The sequence below is a fragment of the Desmodus rotundus genome, chromosome 12, assembly GCF_022682495.2.
Source record: "Desmodus rotundus isolate HL8 chromosome 12, HLdesRot8A.1, whole genome shotgun sequence".
In the NCBI taxonomy this organism is placed as follows: Eukaryota; Metazoa; Chordata; class Mammalia; order Chiroptera; family Phyllostomidae; genus Desmodus; species Desmodus rotundus.
In genome coordinates, this window is record NC_071398.1 from 22,305,659 (window position 1) to 22,323,226 (window position 17,568).

The following is a 17,568-nucleotide window of genomic DNA, read 5'->3' on the forward strand; positions in this document are numbered from 1 at the left end:
CTGACTTCTGATGTAGCGAGTATGGGGGGTTTTCAGAAGGCTTAAAGCATCTTTTTCTGGTTCCTTCAGCCAGATTTTTGGAAGAGCCCCGATTGGCTCCAGTCTCTCCCTACTTCCAATCCACCCACCGTGATTCCACAGAGATCTTCCTGAAAACCCAGATCTGTTATTCCTCTCTCTTTAGGAGGAAGGTCAACCTCCATCTTGCTGTGGCTTCCTAGCTTTTTACCTGTTTTCAGGGCTCTACTCCGCCCAATGCCCCTTTTGTTCCAGCCCTGTTGCACTATCTTCTCCTGTGAACAGCACTCTTCGCTCATGCTCAGCTTCTGCTGTTCCTTCTACTAAAAATGCCATCTCCTCCACTTTGGCCTCTTAAAATCCCACCTATCCCTCAAAAACTACCGGAGTGCCGCTGCAGCTCAGTGGATGGGATCACAATTCACCCGCTGTGTGACCACGGGCAAGGCACTAGACTACTCTGAGCCTCAGTTTGCTCATCTTCAAATCAAGGGGTCAATCAAAGGATGTCTAAAAGAAGAGAAAATAAAATCCCCAGACAATAATTTTCAGTTCCCAATTCAACCCTCTGAACCATTCTCCCCTCCCTTCTCATACAGAGCTGAGAACACACTGTGCATTACTAGAGCCGAGTCATGTTTATTACCACTCCCAATAAACTAAGAGGCCTTAAAGGTCAAGGGGTCACATGTTAGACATGCCTAGCACATAATAAGTATGCAATGGATATTGGATGAAAGGTTAATTTATCTCCTTCTTATTCATAATCAGAGCCATATAATTCATAGGTCAGTGGCTTCTCTGAGGTGATGTGGAAATAAATGAACTCGGAGGTCAGAATGATATAACTTTGAACCCTAGCTGTGTGAACTTAAGCAAATCATTTTTTATTTCCTGATCTGGAAAGTGATTATGTTAATACCTCTATAGAAATAACCCTACTTGATGGTGTTGCTCAGAGGAGTTTAAGTACATGTAGGTGAGGTGACATCACTGTTATCATTAGTGTCATCGACCTTGGGGTTCGGGCTCTCTCAGCTTTGGCAGCCTCGCCAGGTGAACATCTAGGCTCAGATGGTCTTGGGAACTGTGGCTCAACTGTCCCACAACCCAGGGACACACGGAATTTCATAGGTCCTCGGCAATTTTGGTTTTATAAACTCCTTCCTCCAAAAAAATAATAATAAAATGAATTCTATTTTATGACTGTATTGATATAAAGATGAATGTAATCTAGGCTAGATTTATTATTTTACATTGGCTATTATTGTATTTTTTTTCTCCTGATTTTAAAAGAAATTAAAATTACAGCAGTACTGTGGGCTCCAGCCATTGCACCTCTTGCAGGGATACAGAAGTCAGCCCGGCCTTAAGTCTCCGAAATCCCACCTCCAGAGTGTGGGTTCCCACTAGGCTCCCTGTCACTGGCTCTCCTGGAGCCACTCCTCTGGGGGGGGGGGGTCTTTGCACAGCATGGGGTCTTGGCACAAACTTGTCCTTCCTCCCAAACTCTCTCCCCTGCCCCTTTCTTTCCCCTGTTTATTTTCCACACACCCCGGAGAGCTGTGGCTCTCTGAGCATCAGAACCTCCTACGCACAGATCACAGGGCCTTACCCCCAGTTTCTGAGCCACAGGTCTGGGATGGCACCCAAGAGTCTGTATTTTTACAGCGTGCAGGTGGTGCTGATGCTGCTGGTCCTGAACGACCCTGGCGCACAGCTGCTCTGGAGGTCTGCCATTTCCACTCTTTCTGGGAAGCCTTCTCTGATCTGACTTGGTCACGTTTCTCCGTCAGATGCTCTCCAAGGACTAAAGGGCTTTGCTTTATCTATGTAATGTTTTTTGTTCCTTTCTTTCTCTCTCTCCGCCATTTGACAGTAAGCTCCACATGCTGTGGCATCTGCACATAGCAAGTGCTCAGTAAATGTGTGCTATTCAGAAAAGCTGAACCAACTTAACCTCCTAGCACCAGCGAATCCTCTCAACTCATCGGCACTGCATTTTCACATTTTTTTCTCCTTTATTACAACGGTCAACTTTAGAATTCCTCATATACCTGTTGTTCCCGAGGTAGAGCAGGGAGCTGAGCCAAAACCGCTTCTCGCCACCGGACCCGGAAGGCCGGGTCTGGTTTCCCTCCAGCCCCGCCCCAGTGTCGCCGGCCGATTCTCCAAAACTTGCACTAGGCCCCGCCCACCTCCACAGGTCCCCGCCCCATTCCTTCTCTGGCCCCGCCTTAGCTCCGTCCCTGGGCCCCGCCTCTCTTCCCTCCGCCGGCGCACGGCCGCTCTGCGCATGCCCGTCCAGCAGTACTCAAAGCAATCTGCTGTTGGAAACAAACTTTCCCGAGCAATGTCGCGGTCCTGTCCTCCGGAGGCAGTCAGGTAAAGACCCCCTAGCCCCGGGTACACTGAGCCCGGACTTGATCGGGACAGGGCCTAACGGATCGTGGGCCGCGGGTCGCGGGGCCTTTTGCCTGGGATTGCTTTTGCTGAGCCCGCGATCGGCGCTCTCGCCCCCTTGGACGCCCGCAGGGTCCCGGGACCTCTGCACCTTCTGCGGCCCCGGACTTCTTGAGTTAAGACCCATCAGGGCCTCCCCTCCCCTCCCCCAAGGGCACAGCGTTTCCCTCAGCGCAGCCGGCTTACCTCTTCTGCTCCAGACTTCGACTTTAGGAACCACGAGTCCGTAGGAGGCGACCCCAGAGGCTAGGTCCCCCGGTGGCTACTTCCAGTGGGGCCCGTGGGGCCCGGATGATGCGCTCACCTCGCCAGGCTGTGGTGAGGATAACGAGGAAAGCAAGGCAAGAGTGTGGGATAAGCCTGTGCTCACAACAGGTTGGCTGCTACTGTTGTTGGTGTTTTTATGGTGATTATTCCAAGGATCGGCCCCTAATGTGGTCAAACACGTTTTTGCAGACTTTGCATCTGTTGGACCCTCTTATTAGTTATGGGGGCCTCTTAGCAGCCACACTGGGTCAAGTCCATTCCCACTGGGCCGGCAAGTTTCCTCCTCTGGATGTGGGCCTGTGTGCTTGGGATGCACCCCGGCGTGTCCTCAGGTGCCAGCACTCAGTGGTTCTTTTCAAGCCTTTTGGTCGTTTTTGCAGTTCACAGCCGTTATCTGACCACTATTAGTGACCACCCTGCCATGTAGAAAGAGGCAAAAAGCAGAAATACCTCCCGCAAGCAACTGCTCATTTAATTATGGGGGCATTTATGACAGTAGTCACCATTCATAGGCTACTAGCTGAGTACCAGCCACAGTATATGAATTATGTCATTAAATCCTCACAAATATTTCCAGACATGTCACAGATGAGGAAAGGGCGTCTTGGAGAGGTCATCCGTAAACATTTTGAAACCAATTCCAGCTGACTTAAACATCTGATTTGTGCCCACTATGCAAAACCACTGCCTTTCCCATAGAAAAATTAAAATTAAACTGTTAGTTTATTGGCTTGTCAATAACAAAGTGCCACAAACAGTAGCTTAAAAAACGGAAATTCTCTCACAGTTCTGAAAGCTAGAAGTCCAAATCCAGGTGGTAGCAGGGTCCTTCTCCCTCTGAAGTTTCCAGGGGAGGATCCTTCCTTGCCTGTTGCAGCTTCTGGTGGCTCTGGTGTTCCTTGGCTTGTGACAGCAGCACAGCCAGTCCCTGCCTCTGTCTTCACCTGGCCTTCTTCCCTGTATCTACCTCTCTGCGCCCTGTCCTCTTTTTGTAACGACACCACTCACTGGAATCAGGGTCCCTCCTAAATCCAGGATTATTTCATCTTAAGTCATAAACTAATTGAATCTACAGAAATCCTATTTCCAAGTCAAGTCACATTTGAGGTTTTGGGTGGACACTATTTAACCCACTACACAAATCAGCAACAAAATACTCCTTTCAAAAGGACCAAAACAAACTCACGGTCATGAATTCAGGGCACCATTTGTGGTCACAAATCCAAACACTTGCATATTATCGGGTAATGGTGTTCAAAGTGCGTTCCCCTGGTCTGCAGCATCCCCATGGCTTGGGAGTGGGATACCTGCCAACTCCTCGGCCCCACCCCAAACCTGCTGAGTCACGGTTTTGGAGTGGGCCCAGCATCGGTGTTGTGTGTAGTCAGCTCTCCCGGTGATTCTGTTGCTGCCAAAGTCTGGGAACCACTATTTTAAGGCAGCTGAATACTTGATAACAAAAGGAATGCTTAATAACATGACATAAGGGCCGGATTAAGGGAAAGTCCTTAATTTCACTATGGTGTAAATTTATAGTGACTTATTCAGCAAACCTGTCTTACCTGGACATAATTATGGATTTCAGCAATTACCTGTTGCATTGTTAAAACATATTTTTTCATCATTTAAATTTAACTTAGTTTCCAAATTAACTTATGTACTGAACTGTGTTTTTAGTACAGTCGTCCCCTCCTCACCCATGAGGGATATATTTCAATATCCTCAAAAGATGCCTGAAACCACAGATAGTACAAAACCGTATATACGTGTGTGTGTGTGTGTACTGTGATGGTTTTTCCTATACATACGTACCCATAAAAACATTATAAATTAGGCAGAGTAGATGATTAGCAACAGTCACTAATAATAAAATGGAACAATTATAACAATGTACTATGATAGAAGGCATGTGAATGTAGTGTCTCTCCAAATATCTTATTGTACCGTATTCACTTTTACCCTTCAGGGGTGTCCAACCCGCAGCCCATGGGCCGCATGCAGCCCAGCACGGCTGTAAATGTGGCCCAACACAAAATTGTAACTTTACTTAAAACATTATGAGACTTTTTTGTGATTATGTGTCATGATATATTTAATGTGTAGCCCAAACAGGTCTTCTTCCAGCGTGGTGCAGAGTCGCCAAAAGGTTGGCCACCCCTGCAACTCAAAGGAAGCACTTTAGGCCTCTCTTTGGCATATCTGAACTGCCTACATCACTACTCTTGTGCTTTGGGGCCTTTATCACATAAAATACGGGCTCCTGAACACAAGCACTGTAGTACTGTCGGCCAGGTCACCAAGAAGGCTACTCAGCGACCGAGGGGCAGGTAGCAGTCACACACCCTGGATAACCTGGATGAAGGTGGATGGCGATGGACAGTGCAAGATTTCATCACGCTGCTCGGAACAGTGCAGAATTTTAAAGTTAGGAATTGTTTATTTCTGGAATTTTTCATTTAATATTTTTGGACTGAGATGGACTACAGGTAATTGAAATCACAGAAAGTAAAATGGAAAATAAAGGTGGACTACTGTAGCTTTTTTATCTTGCCAAAAATTATATAACTTGGATATCCTGCCATATTGCTGAAAAGTAAACTGAGACTCAGAAATGGTAAACGCCGAGATACACAACGGAGCAGAAACACAGGCAGGACGAGGAGATTTTTCCCGTCGCCCTGGTACTGTAACGTTTGGTTTGCTTCCCTTGCAGAAACAACTGGATAGACGATGCTAAGGCTCGCCTGAAAAAGCATGATGCTGGGACCAAATATTCTCACTTGTCGTATAAAAAATATTCCATCCTTTTACCATTGCTGATTAAAGAGGGAGAACTTCACCTGTTGTTCACCCTCCGCTCAGAAACGGTAGGTGACTAAAGGTTCTGCCAGTAATGTCTCAGTTCATTTGAAAACCCCATGAAGTTTTTTTGCTTGCACACATTTTGAGGCAAGAAATTCCCAAATAGACTTTCAAAATTGTGATGTTTGAGGGGCCACAGGATAACATGGAATTTTTTGAAGTTTTGGAAATAAAAATAAATAATTTAAAATACTTTTAGATCAGGGTTTCTTGACCTTGATGCCATTGGCATTTGGGCTGAATAGTACCTTGTTGTGGGTGCTGCCCTGTGCATTATGGGGTTTATGTGTAGCATCATCCCTGGCCCCTCCCCACTAGGTGCCAGTTACACACACACACACACACACACACACACCTTTGTGACAACCACAAATGTCTCCAGAGATTGACTACTGTCCTGGCAGGAACGGGGGGCAGTTTTGCCACTGTTTGAGACCAGTCCCACCCCGGGTATAATGTGAAAGTTCTGGAGCACAGAAATTAACAGTCTGGGCCTGGAAGCTGGCTGCCCATGTTTGAATGCGGGTTCTCTCCTTGCCAGCTGTGTGACTGTCTCATTTCGTTGCCCTCTCTGTGCTGTGGTCTCTCCATTTGCAAAATGAGGACAAAACATGAACACCTGTTCAACAGGGCTGCTGTGAGGATTTCACAGGGTAACGGAGGTAAAGTGCCTACCACAGCCCTGGCACTGGGCAAGGACTCGGAAAATCTCAGCTGCCCATCATCACTAGGGCCGTGAGCAGACATGGCCTGAGGTTTTCAGATACACTGTCCAACTTTAAAGAAATGGTGGGCCGGGCATGCAGTTCCCCTGGGTTCACACCAGCTACCATCACTGTCCCTTGCTGTTAGAGGTACTTCCGAGGAAAAGTTGCTAAGCAGGAATTTCAAAGTTATCCAAGTACAAAAAAGAAAATAGGCCCTACTAAAGCGTCTTTCTAAGCAGAATAACAAAAAGTATCGCTGCAGGGGGAAGAAAGCAAGCTGAGAAATCAGCTAGAGTGTGGTGGATTTGGGATTAGACTTGTGTGCATTCTCTCCTCTCTGGGTCAGAGGATGACAATCCAGTCTCCGAGGGAGATACTTAACTCGGAGCTGGGGAACGGGGGTCTGTTCCCAGCTCTGCCAGAAAGCACAGAAGCACTTCACCATATTTTTTAAATTATAAAAACAACAATGGAGAAAATCTAGACCAAAACGGGCCTCTGGTCTCTGTTTCAAGTATCTTCGCCTATTGATTATTAAGGGAGAATCACCTTACACCATAAACTCTGATATACAAAAGTCACATTTTTAAAAAAATATTTAAATTTAATTAAATTGGACTCTAAGCATATCTGACTTTGGGGTCAAGAAATTCCCACAGGCATTACCCGAGCTTGGCCTCTCCCTGGAGTCCCACGAGCTGGGTCCACAGATGTCATCCTCTCCTAGATGGGGAAGGGGGTGCGTGTCAACAGTCCCTCCTATCTAAGTCGGGGCTCCCCTGCTGGCTCTGGAACCTGGAGCAAAGTTCTTCATCCCTGAGCCTCAGTTTTCTCCTTTCCCTGCCCCTCCTCTTCCTTCTCCACTCTCCCCCCAAACTCTCCCTCCTCTCCCCTCTTTGTTCTCTCTCCTCCCAGCTCTCTAGGGCTTGAAATAAGCAAGCAGAAAGTCAAGAAAAAAAATAGATGAAAGTCTTAGGAAATTCAGTTGCAACCTTATTTGGCTGTGAGTAGCATTCCATAAGGTTTTATTTAATAAAAATGTTATGCTATTTATGAAAAAATAAAATGATTGGAAACTTCTGTACTTAGATAAGGGCCCTTTTTGGTGCTGACAGTTGGCGAATATTTTCTTTAAAACTGCATAACATTTTCTTTTTTTAAAAAAGATTTTTATTTATTTAATTTTTAGAAAGAAGGGAAGGGAGGGAGAAAAACATCAATGTGTGGTTACCTCTCACACACCCCCTACTGGGGACCTGGCCTGCAACCCAAGCATATTCCCTGACTGGGAATTGAACTAGTGACCCTTTGGTTCACAGGCCCACACTCAGTCCACTGAGCCACGCCAGCCAGGGCTGCATAAATTTTCTTACAAGCATTTAGAATAGTCATTAAATCAGGTGTGTATTTCTGCCAAGCCTGACGTGCTCCTGCAAGTGCCTCTGGCACCGATGCCTTGCTGCTGTGTGCTGGCGCCATGGAGTTCATTTCAGCGGTGATGCAACCTTAGGTCTGTTTCTCATGCATTTGGGTGGTGAGTGGGAACGGCAGTAGGGACATGTCCCTCCACCTGGTTTTCACCTACACTTATCACTAAAATCGATGTGAAGATGTGTGAGATTTCTGTGTATTGCAGCAGTTCCTGCATCGTTACTGATCTTTTAACTTGCTTTTTTGTACTGATTTATTAGCAGAGAGGAACTTTAAAATGATTTCTTTCGTTTTTTAAAAAGTTTGCCTAACTAGGAGTTTAAATGGTAGAATGTGACAATATTTATAATGGCATCTAGTTTATTTTTACAAGGATATTTTGGGCCTGCTGCTAAAAATGCCTGCATGACCTCTTGATTTAGCTTCCAGACATCAAGAATTCTCCTTACGCATTCTCACAAATAAATAGTTCACATGGGCCAGGTGCTGCGCCATGTGCTTCAGCTCCTGCGACCGACTCCATGACCCTGGGAGGTGGGCGGCGCCATTACCCTCACTGCACACGGCAGAGAAGAGGCCGGGCCGGAGGCTGACCCTGAGGTCATGCAACAGTTCAGGAGAGAAAGGATGGTGGGCACAGGCGGCAGTGAGTGTGAAAGAAACAGAGGTCACGTCTCCTAAGAAGTTCGGTCCTGCAGAGGAGAGAAGCATGGAGGGTTTGTGCTTCCCCACCCGTGCCCAAGATAGGAGAGAAATCCTTTGAAAGACAGAGATGAAAAAAAGAAAGGGGAAAGGTATTTAGGATGAATCAAGGATATACATGGCGGGGCGATGCTGGGAAAGAGAGCCCCCTGTTCCTCACCCATGCGTGCAGATGTATGGCGCTGACACAGGTCAGCGCTCATAGCACGGGGGACCACATTTTCTCTGTGAGGTGGTAATGAATGTATGGTGTGTTCTAGAGTGAAAATGCTGGTTTACATTCCAGCTCCACTACTCACGCCTTATGTGAATCTGGTCAGGTTACCAAACCTCTCTGAGGCTTAGTTCCCTTATATGCAAGTGGAAGGAACAGTATTGGCCTCTATGTCCATTACTGGAAAGACAGATAATTGTGGTATGTACGTAGAGTGGAAACTATTCAGCCACAAAAACGGAAAGAAGTGCGGACACATGCTGCAGCGTGCAGGAACTCCAAAAACGTGAAGCCAGGTGAGAGACGCAGACACCAAAGGTCGTGTGCCATGTGATTCCCTTTATAGGGAATGTCCAGGATAGGTGACTCCACGGACAGAAAGTGAGGGCGGGGGGGGGGGGGGGGGGGAGGCGAGTGGGGATCAGCTGTTTAGTGGGTAGAGTCTCTGTTTGGGGAGATGAAAATGTCCTGGAACTAGATGGTGGTCGTATTGTGTGACGTGAATGTATTGAATGTCACTGATGTGTTCACTTTAATTTTATATTACAGATTTCACCTCAATTAAAAAAAAAAAACACAAAAACCTTTAGCCCTGGCTGGTGTGGCTCAGTGGATTCGACTCCCAGTGAGGACACACGCCTGGGTTGCTGGCCAGGCCCCCAACTGGGGGTGTGCGAGAGGCAAACGATTGACGTGGCTCTCGCACATTGATCTTTCCTTCCCTCTCTTCCTTCCTCCCTTCCCCGCTCTCTAAGAAGTAAATAAATAAAATCTTAAAAAAAAAAAGCAACTTATAAAACTGTTCTGATGACTCTGAGAAGTCCTCGTGGAGCAACATGTCCAGAACAGGGTGAGCACACAGTAAAGTTACCCACTGGTACCAGCGCCTTTGCAGTGTCCTTTCCCTCAGCTGCCCCCCGTCAGTGTAAATCTCTGTGTGTGTGGTATCTTCCCAGTAGGGAATAGTTAACGGTGAGAGAAGTTCTCTAAGTTCACTTATTTAAAAAAGGATTCAAGTGAAAACATTTTTTCTGTGCTCCAGTTCCCCCTTTACTACCACTACTGTAAGAATGGACTCTAACCCCAAATAGAGGTTCAGGAAGTACTTGAGGAATGAATGGATGGTTCCGTAATTGGAGTCACACAGTGCAGCTCTGTTCTTTCACTGTCCAGCTCAGACGGGCACCTGGAGAGGTGTGCTTCCCTGGAGGAAAGTGTGACCCTACAGATGTGGATGACGTGGCCACGGCCCTCCGGGAAGCCCAGGAAGAAGTGGGGCTGCGCCCTGAGCAGGTGGAGGTTGTCTGCTGCCTGGTGCCGTACGTGTTTGATGTAAGGGTTGGAACAGAAACGGGTTGCTAAGACTCATGAGCTCCCAGAGCACCCCTGTCTTCAGGATGGCCAGACATGCTCCTGAGAGACTGGTTCTTGTGTGGCTTTGCCTCTTGCAAGCCAAGCAGCCTTGGGAAAGCCCCTTGTCCTGGGCACTCTCGTGCTACCCGGAAATAAAAGGGGGAAGTCCATGGATGGTTTTCAAATTGGGTGCTGTGGAACCCTGTAGTTGTTTTTACACTAACCCCAGGTGTCCCCCTCAAAATTTCCAGTAGAATCTTTCACTTAATAGTGCCCTACGTTTATTTGCAAAGAGTTGTGATTGTAAATAGAAAGCCTCTCACATATAAACATATGGGTAAAATAGTTCATAGGTGATTATAATTTCCCATATATGGGAGTATGTCACAATGAATGTGATGGCACATCTGTGTCTGTACTGATAGGGAAAGTTATCTTTGCATTTTTTAATGGCTGCATAGAATCCCATTATGTGGCTATACTCATAATTGACCTACCCTCAATGTCCATCCTCTGAGGAGTGGTAACTTTAGAGTTTTCAGCTACTGCAAATAATGTTTCAATCTTGTGCAGCTAAGTCCTCACTGAACGTTGCTGATAGGTTCTGCAACTTTACGCAAGCCAACATCTAATGAAACCAGTTTTACCGTAGGCTAGTTGATATAAACAAAGTTAAGTTCCCACAGCATTGCATCAATGGCATATTGAAACACCGTGACTACAGGACCTGATGTACTTGTATCTCTTCTCTCTGGTAGAAATTTATCATACAGATACACTTACACAAACTCAATTGCTAAGTCAGAGGGACCATAGTTTTATAATGCCAAATTGCCATTCCAAAAGATTGTACCTACTTGTGTCCACAAAGTATTTTCAGAGTTACCTCACAGACGCTGCCTAAGGTAGGACAGAGGCTACCCGCTTTTCATGGGACCGTGAAGTTTACATCTGCAGCCAGTTTTTCCTCCTTCCCAACCCACGTCATGTCCTGACCGCTTCAGCTTGTTTTCTTAGTTCACGTGGAAGTGGCATGACTTTAGCATTTGAAACAGTATCTCTTTACTTGTTACTTTGTGTATTTTGTTTTCTGCTTTTAGAGAAATACATTGATAACACCAGTCGTCGGCTTCATAGACCACAGCTTCCGGGCCCAGCCTAACCCTGATGAAGTTAAGAATGTGTTCCTGGTGCCTCTGGAGTATTTTCTGCGTCCACGCGCCTACCACCAGAACTACGTGACATGGTGTGGTCGTCGTATTCTTTTTCATTGCTTTGAGTACACAAACCCTGAAGATGGTGTGACTTACTATATCAAGGGATTAACTGCAAAATATGCTCTGTTCGTTGCCTTAATTATTTTGGAAAAGCACCCGACCTTTGAGGTTGAATTTAATCTCAACGATCTAATATCATCCTCCGAAAAATCCTTCCTGCAGTTTCATAATCATGCAGCAAGCAAGCTGTGATTTATGAGACCAGCATCCAGATAACGAAGCAGCTTTTGTGTGCTTATCCGCAGAACAACCATAGTGCCAGCTGGTGGAATTTGACAGGTGTGAGTATTTTTCCTGCAATATGAAGATAAAAAACCTTGCCTTGTTTTCAGTTTCCCTCTGTTTTCTGAAAGAGCAAAAGTCTTTCAAAAGTGGAACATGTGTTTATAGTATTGCATAATTTCACTCACAATATATTAGCACCATTTTTCTTACACATGTAAGAAAATACATCTGGCACACAGTAGACACTTAATAAATATTTGTTGAATATATGACCATGTGGCATTTATCTTATTTGTAAGAGGTAATATCTCTTTCTTTCCGATGTTGCATGTGACAGAAACTTCTGGCCAGCCATCAAAATCTGTTGTCCCTTTCTCCCATGGCAGGAGAGTTGAAGTTAAGTCCAGAGCTCCCAGGTAGAAACAGCGTTACCCAGGATCCCGTGTAGTTAAATGTGGCTCTGGAACTTAGTTTAGACCAATGGGATATGAATGACAGTTGACTTCTCAGGTCATCACCAATTTAAGAGACAAGCCAGCTTCCCTGGACTTTTTTCCCCATTCCACGAGCTGCAACATGGGTTTATCTGCGACCCAGCCTTGACCATACAGATGAAGAGAATTCCTGGGGGTGTGGCAGAACCAAAGATGGTAAGAGCTTGGATCTCTGAATGACTCGAGCAAAGCAACCCACCAACCTGGGCTGTTCACATGAGAGTTGGGACAATTACACAGGAGAACAATAAAATTCTGTTACCTTTTTGCCACTATAATTCAGAGTCACTTTGCCTGAGCAGAGCTATAACCCAAAGGAATATACCTAACACTTGAAAATGGCAAGATGGATAATCGCCCAAACTTGAGGTGTTTGCCAGCAGTTAGAATTTGGGATGAGCTGTGACATTTAACACACGGGTTCTGTGACAGAACCAGGACGCCCTTGGATGTTGGTGGGGCCCAGCAGTCACCATCCAGAGCAGCTGAAATGAAGGAATACGGTGGCCTGTATGCCTACCAGTCGGGAACAATGTATGTACCTCAAGGTGGTGAGAGCAGGAAGATACCAATTTCAAGCATTAGCCCCACAGCAGAAGTCAAAAAGAAACGTTCTTAGTTGCATTGAGATCTACCACTTCTGACATGGGCATCTCCAAACATCACGCTGTACATTTAACAGGCATTTCTTAGTTGAATTATGGTATGAACCATCCTGCACGAGGACAGGGAAGCAGGTGAATAAAACAACATAACCTTACCTGTGCAGTGGCGATGGCCCATCTTACTGATGCACTAAATTTTTAGAAAGCCAAACCAGTTGTAGTAAGGCGTGACAGCCGAAAACGTGGTGCCCACACTAACCACGTCGATCGGCCGTACGATGGTTCATTGCTGCTGAGTTTTTACTTTCCGAGAGCGGGCAGAGGAAAATATCCCTTCTGCCGTTTTATACCCGCAAGTGTTGAAACAGCACAAATCTGGCTCCAACCATGAAAGCAGATGTTGGGTAAGGTTCCCCATTAACATTCGGTAACGAGGCCCGCATGAACAGGCCTAAGTTATTTCTGAACAATTATGGAGGCATTTGCAAATGTGTGTTTACAGTCTGATAGCAGGGTAATTGCTGGGCAGAGCATTGACCTCCCAGGCAGTGCAGAGTCGCCTTCCGGAACTCTGTGGGCTCCACAAACCTGCCTGCGCCCTAAGGAGCTGGCCCGGCTGAAGCCTGAGATCAGAGCGGCACTCGTTGCTGCTCAATTTAAGAAGCTAAATATTTAGCAATAGAGGCATTGTTCCCTTACCCACCCTTTTTAGCTGTGTATTTTACGATATCTCTGTCCAGCGTTCTAGTTAAACATCTTTTGGTTAGAAGGCAAGGAAGTGTAGCAAATCTGGCTCAAATAAAAGGAAAAGTTACTGGCAGAGTACTGATCTCAGGGAATCTGTAAAAATCACGGAACAAATCAGACTCGAGAGCATAGCGATGGGGAGTGCTCTTGACGGCACGAGGTTGTGAACCTTCTTCCCTTTTGCATCCTGACAGATTGTGACAATAACCGTCCCTGTGGGTCGATTGATGCGGACATAGGACAGCGACAGAAGCTCAGTGATTCAGTGCCCAGTTCCTTGGATGAAGCTTCATTTGGCCTAGTTGGGGTCACCTGGCTGGTTTCCACTAAGGAAGGGCAAGGGTCAGAGTCAGTACCACAAATGCACACATCTCCCTAAGTCACCTGAGTCAGCAGGCAGTGGGTCAGCATTTGGGAAGTCGGTTTGATGGATGTCCCCGAACATCGATGCTCTCCAGTCCCTAAAATCTGTAAGTTCTGCAGATTCTGCCATCCAGAAAGGTCAGCCCTGTCTCCTTCCCATCTCCGCAGCCTCAGTCAGCAGGTGGTGAATAGCCCTAATTCCAGAGTCAATGCCTAGATTTGAATCCCAGCTCCAGTATCCACCCATTCAGCAACTTTAAGCAAGTTATGCATCCTCTCCAGGCCTCGGTTTCCTATTCTGCAGAGAAATACACTTTTGTTTTAGGGGTGCTGGGGGAGTAAAGGAGCTAATACGTGCAGCCCCTGTAAGCACAGCCGAATGCTCATGACAGTGCCTGGGAAACAGCAAGGGCTCAGTTACCTGTTCGCTGGTGTGCATGGCATTGTTGTAACTGTGAAGTGCATTGGAACAACAATAATTCAGAACACCATCACTTCCCCACACAGAGGCTCCTGAATTCTCTTGGTTCAAGGTGAGCACCCTTGGCATCTCAGTAATATTTTTCACAGCACATCTAGGCCAAAGGAAAAGCCTAAATTTAATGTTATATCCAATCAATTTAATAAATGTTTATGTCCTCCTAACTTGGTAGTCATTTGAAAATATACTGTCTGTACATTAAAAGAACAACACTTATTCAATCTTAAATAACCACAATTGCCCATTAGCTGGGCACCCCGGTTGGGCACATAAGTAGATGGAAGAGTCAGATACAGTCATATAACAGGGATGAACAAATAGTCAAAGAGAGGAGGGACATCTCCTCAGGTTCGGGACTCAGGGAAGACATCCCAGAGGAGGTGGTGGCTATACAGCCTTGATGGATGAGGAGATGCTACCCCAGGTAAGTAGTATGGTTGAAGGGATAATGGGGACTATTACATACCTGCTTCTTTGCTTTCATTATTTGCTTTAACCCTTACAACAAATCTCTGCAAAGAGTACTATTATTATCCCCATTTGTAGGTAGGAAAATCTGAGGATCAGATTTGCCCATGGTCACATGGCTCACAAATGGCGGAGCTGATGTCCAACCCCCTGTATGAACTTGAAAGCCCGCGCTCCTTCTGCCATACCCACGTACTCCAAGGTGAGGCTTGTTTCATGGGCACAGAGGGAAGAACAGAAGGTTAAGTTTATGTTTCCCTTGAATCACCACTGGTGGAAGGAAAAGCAATACAAACTGAATAAATTAGAGAGAGAGCAGCTTATTCAGCTGGTGTTGCACACAGTGAAATGAGTGATCAGTTAGGATGATTTTAATTAAAATGGAACATACCAATTAATAAACTGAAGTGCTGGCATACTTGTTAACAACTCCTTTCATGGTGCCAGCTTTCCAGTTAAAGAACTGAGATGGGGAAACATTCCTCTATGCTTTAACAAGGTGATTAAAAGAAATTCAAGTCTTTTTCTTGTTTCTAGTTGGTTTCTTATCTGAGAGTAGCACAAGGTTTTGATAAAACCATTGGAGTGATCATCCCAGGTCCAGTTGTCTTGCAGGGGCTTACGTGGGGCCCCGAGTGGGGTCTATCAGTATCCCTCCACTCAGAATCCTTGATTGCCCGCCTATCACCCCCCTGCTCCCTCCCCGTGCTTTCCCATTGGTGAGCACTGCGCAGACTGTAAGAGTCAATTCCTCTGAGCTCACTTCTTCAACCGCCCCTGCTGTACAGCGTGAACGCTGCTTCATGGCACCCCTTCGCAAGTCCGGTTAATATATGTACAACTCTATGCTTTTTCCAGCCATGAACCTGGAAGGAACAGACCCACGTACCACGAGACCCCTCAGTCTGACTTCCCCTGACCTATAGTGAGTGGATGTGGGATCAATAGTCAACCCATTAAGGCAGCATCTAATTTAATGACCAGTAATCTATGACTTGTGTGGCCTACTTAAATACGTGAGAGAAGCCTACTAGGTTTTCCAAAGAATTTGAACTATGCCAGGAAATAACATGCTTGGGAACTATGTTGGCCATGTGCATGCCCAAGAAGTCAGAGGTTCAAGGTCAGTTGGCCAATAATTGGTGGAAGTGTGTTTGATCTAGGCAGTAGATGTCACATTAGAGAGTCCATCAGACATGACTGGAAGAAGAAGAAATATTTCCTGAAGCAACTTAAAGATCCTCTTTAAGGTCCCATACTCAAGCCCATAAACTTTTATTTTATAGGTACAGCCTTGGTCTGGTACTCTCTCGACTATCACATCCTGCATTTTTCACTTGATATCTTCAAGACTTTATTCCTTCATGGTGATCATTAATAATACTTGTTTCCTTTTTTTCTTTCTTTCTTTTTCCCTTCTTTCCCATGTGAATCTTGAAGTTTTCCTTCTGGTTATTTTGTTCTACTGTCTTTACATTCATTTGTGTTCCTTTATTAATGTGATTAGATTGTGCTCTGGGCTCATTTCATCTCCTTCCACCAGCCTGGAATTCTTCTTCTAAATCTGCTACATCCCATGGAGCTCATACAGCAATCTGAGAAGGAAGTTAGGTTTTTTTTCCTTACTATACATCTGTATAGTCAGATCAAATAATAAAATAAAGATAGTTTTGCTAGAACTCCTAACCCATTCTAACATATCAATCTACCTTAGCCCCCATAGTGAATTGAATAGTAGCCCCCAAAAGATATTTCCAACTCTGAACCCATAGGACCAGTGAATGTGACTTTATTTGAAAATAGGGTCTTCGTAGACATAATTAGGGATCTTGAGATGAGATCATCCTAGATTTACTGTAGACCCTAAATCCAATGACTGGCATTCTTATAAATGAAAGGGGAAGATGTGAGACACTCAGAGAAACAGGGAGAAGGCCCTGTGAAAAGGGAGGCGGAAACTGGAGTGATGCTGCCGCGGGACAAGGAGCACCTGGGGCCCCCTGATGCTGGAAGAGGCAGGAAAGTCTCCTTCCCTTCAGACGTCAGAGGACATGTAGCCCTGATAACACCTTGGTTTTGTACCAAAGTAAAAATCTGTGGAGTGAGAAGCAAGTGTCTTCTGCATGTGAAGTTTTAGACTCTTAGGTACAATTTTTTTTTCAAATAATTACCCATACCTAGCCATGGTTGAAACCTGTATCTTCAGTTCAGGATGCTTGGGATTGCCAAGTGGCCTTCAATATTGCGTGAGTACAAAGTATTTTTTCCCATGGACTAGCCTTGGGGGATGGTTGTGGGACAGAGGTTCATCCACACTGTTTCAGACAAGTGAGTGGTGAGCTCGTCAGAGCCCTGACGAGCTCGCGTCCAGCTCTCCGGAGATGTGTGCTTTCCCACCTCCTCCTCTGGGGCTGCACAGCCGCACTGCTAAAGTGGCAGGGGGCCCAGGCTGCACTGTGCATCTTGGGCCATGATTTCCCTCTTCCAAAATTCAAAGGAACTCCCTGGTTCTTTTGTCCAGCCTCAGTCTGCTATTCTAGACTTTCTTCCTTTCAGGTTGATTCTCTCCTAGGGGCCCTGTGGTTCTCCTGTAGTTCTCCTGGCAACTTGTTTGCGTCGGACCACCCCCCACCAAGTTCCGGCATGCTGGCACCTTGCTGAACCCCATTGCTGGCATGTTTCAATTTACTTTCCCAGGACACGGCTCAGCCCCCGTGTGAATTAGTTGATGGAAACAGATGCCCAAGAGAGGGAGCGGTAACAGCCTCACAGATCTTTCTTTCTTACATTTAAAAACCTCCTCAGACCTCTCGGAGTGTTCTACACAGGACCAATTCATAATGCAAGTACTTGAGTGCGATAGACCAGGGTGTAGAAGGAGAGGGAACAAA

General features: G+C 45.9%; 1 protein-coding gene and 1 long non-coding RNA gene across 4 annotated transcripts; both read left to right on the forward strand.

The window, feature by feature from the left end:
* The first annotated feature begins 2,288 nt into the window (after window positions 1–2,288).
* On the forward strand, window positions 2,289–11,791 carry NUDT7 (nudix hydrolase 7). Of its 3 annotated transcripts, none has more exons than XM_024556050.3 (4): window positions 2,289–2,403; window positions 5,462–5,615; window positions 9,838–9,996; window positions 11,118–11,791. In XM_024556050.3, exons 1-4 carry the CDS (start codon window positions 2,315–2,317, stop codon window positions 11,484–11,486), a joined length of 771 nt encoding a protein of 256 aa, XP_024411818.2. In that variant the 5' UTR covers window positions 2,289–2,314; the 3' UTR covers window positions 11,487–11,791. The 3 variants fall into 3 exon arrangements, with proteins under 3 accessions (XP_024411818.2, XP_045047860.2, XP_045047861.2); XM_045191925.2 differs by having other exon boundaries at window positions 9,838–9,957; XM_045191926.2 differs by lacking the exon at window positions 9,838–9,996.
* LOC139440386 (uncharacterized) lies at window positions 8,349–9,450 on the forward strand. The gene is made up of 2 exons (XR_011650608.1): window positions 8,349–8,960; window positions 9,214–9,450. It is a non-coding gene; the product is annotated as an uncharacterized lncRNA (long non-coding RNA).
* Window positions 11,792–17,568: the final 5,777 nt, after the last annotated feature.

Excerpts from the sequence above, each read along its gene's own strand:
- NUDT7 (XM_024556050.3), top strand. The coding sequence starts at position 2,315 with ATGCCCGTCCAGCAGTACTCAAAGCAATCTGCTGTTGGAAACAAACTT. Across the intron at positions 2,404-5,461 it reads TGTCCTCCGGAGGCAGTCAG|AAACAACTGGATAGACGATG; the intron begins GTAAAGACCCCC and ends CTTCCCTTGCAG. Across the intron at positions 5,616-9,837 it reads TCACCCTCCGCTCAGAAACG|CTCAGACGGGCACCTGGAGA; the intron begins GTAGGTGACTAA and ends TTCACTGTCCAG.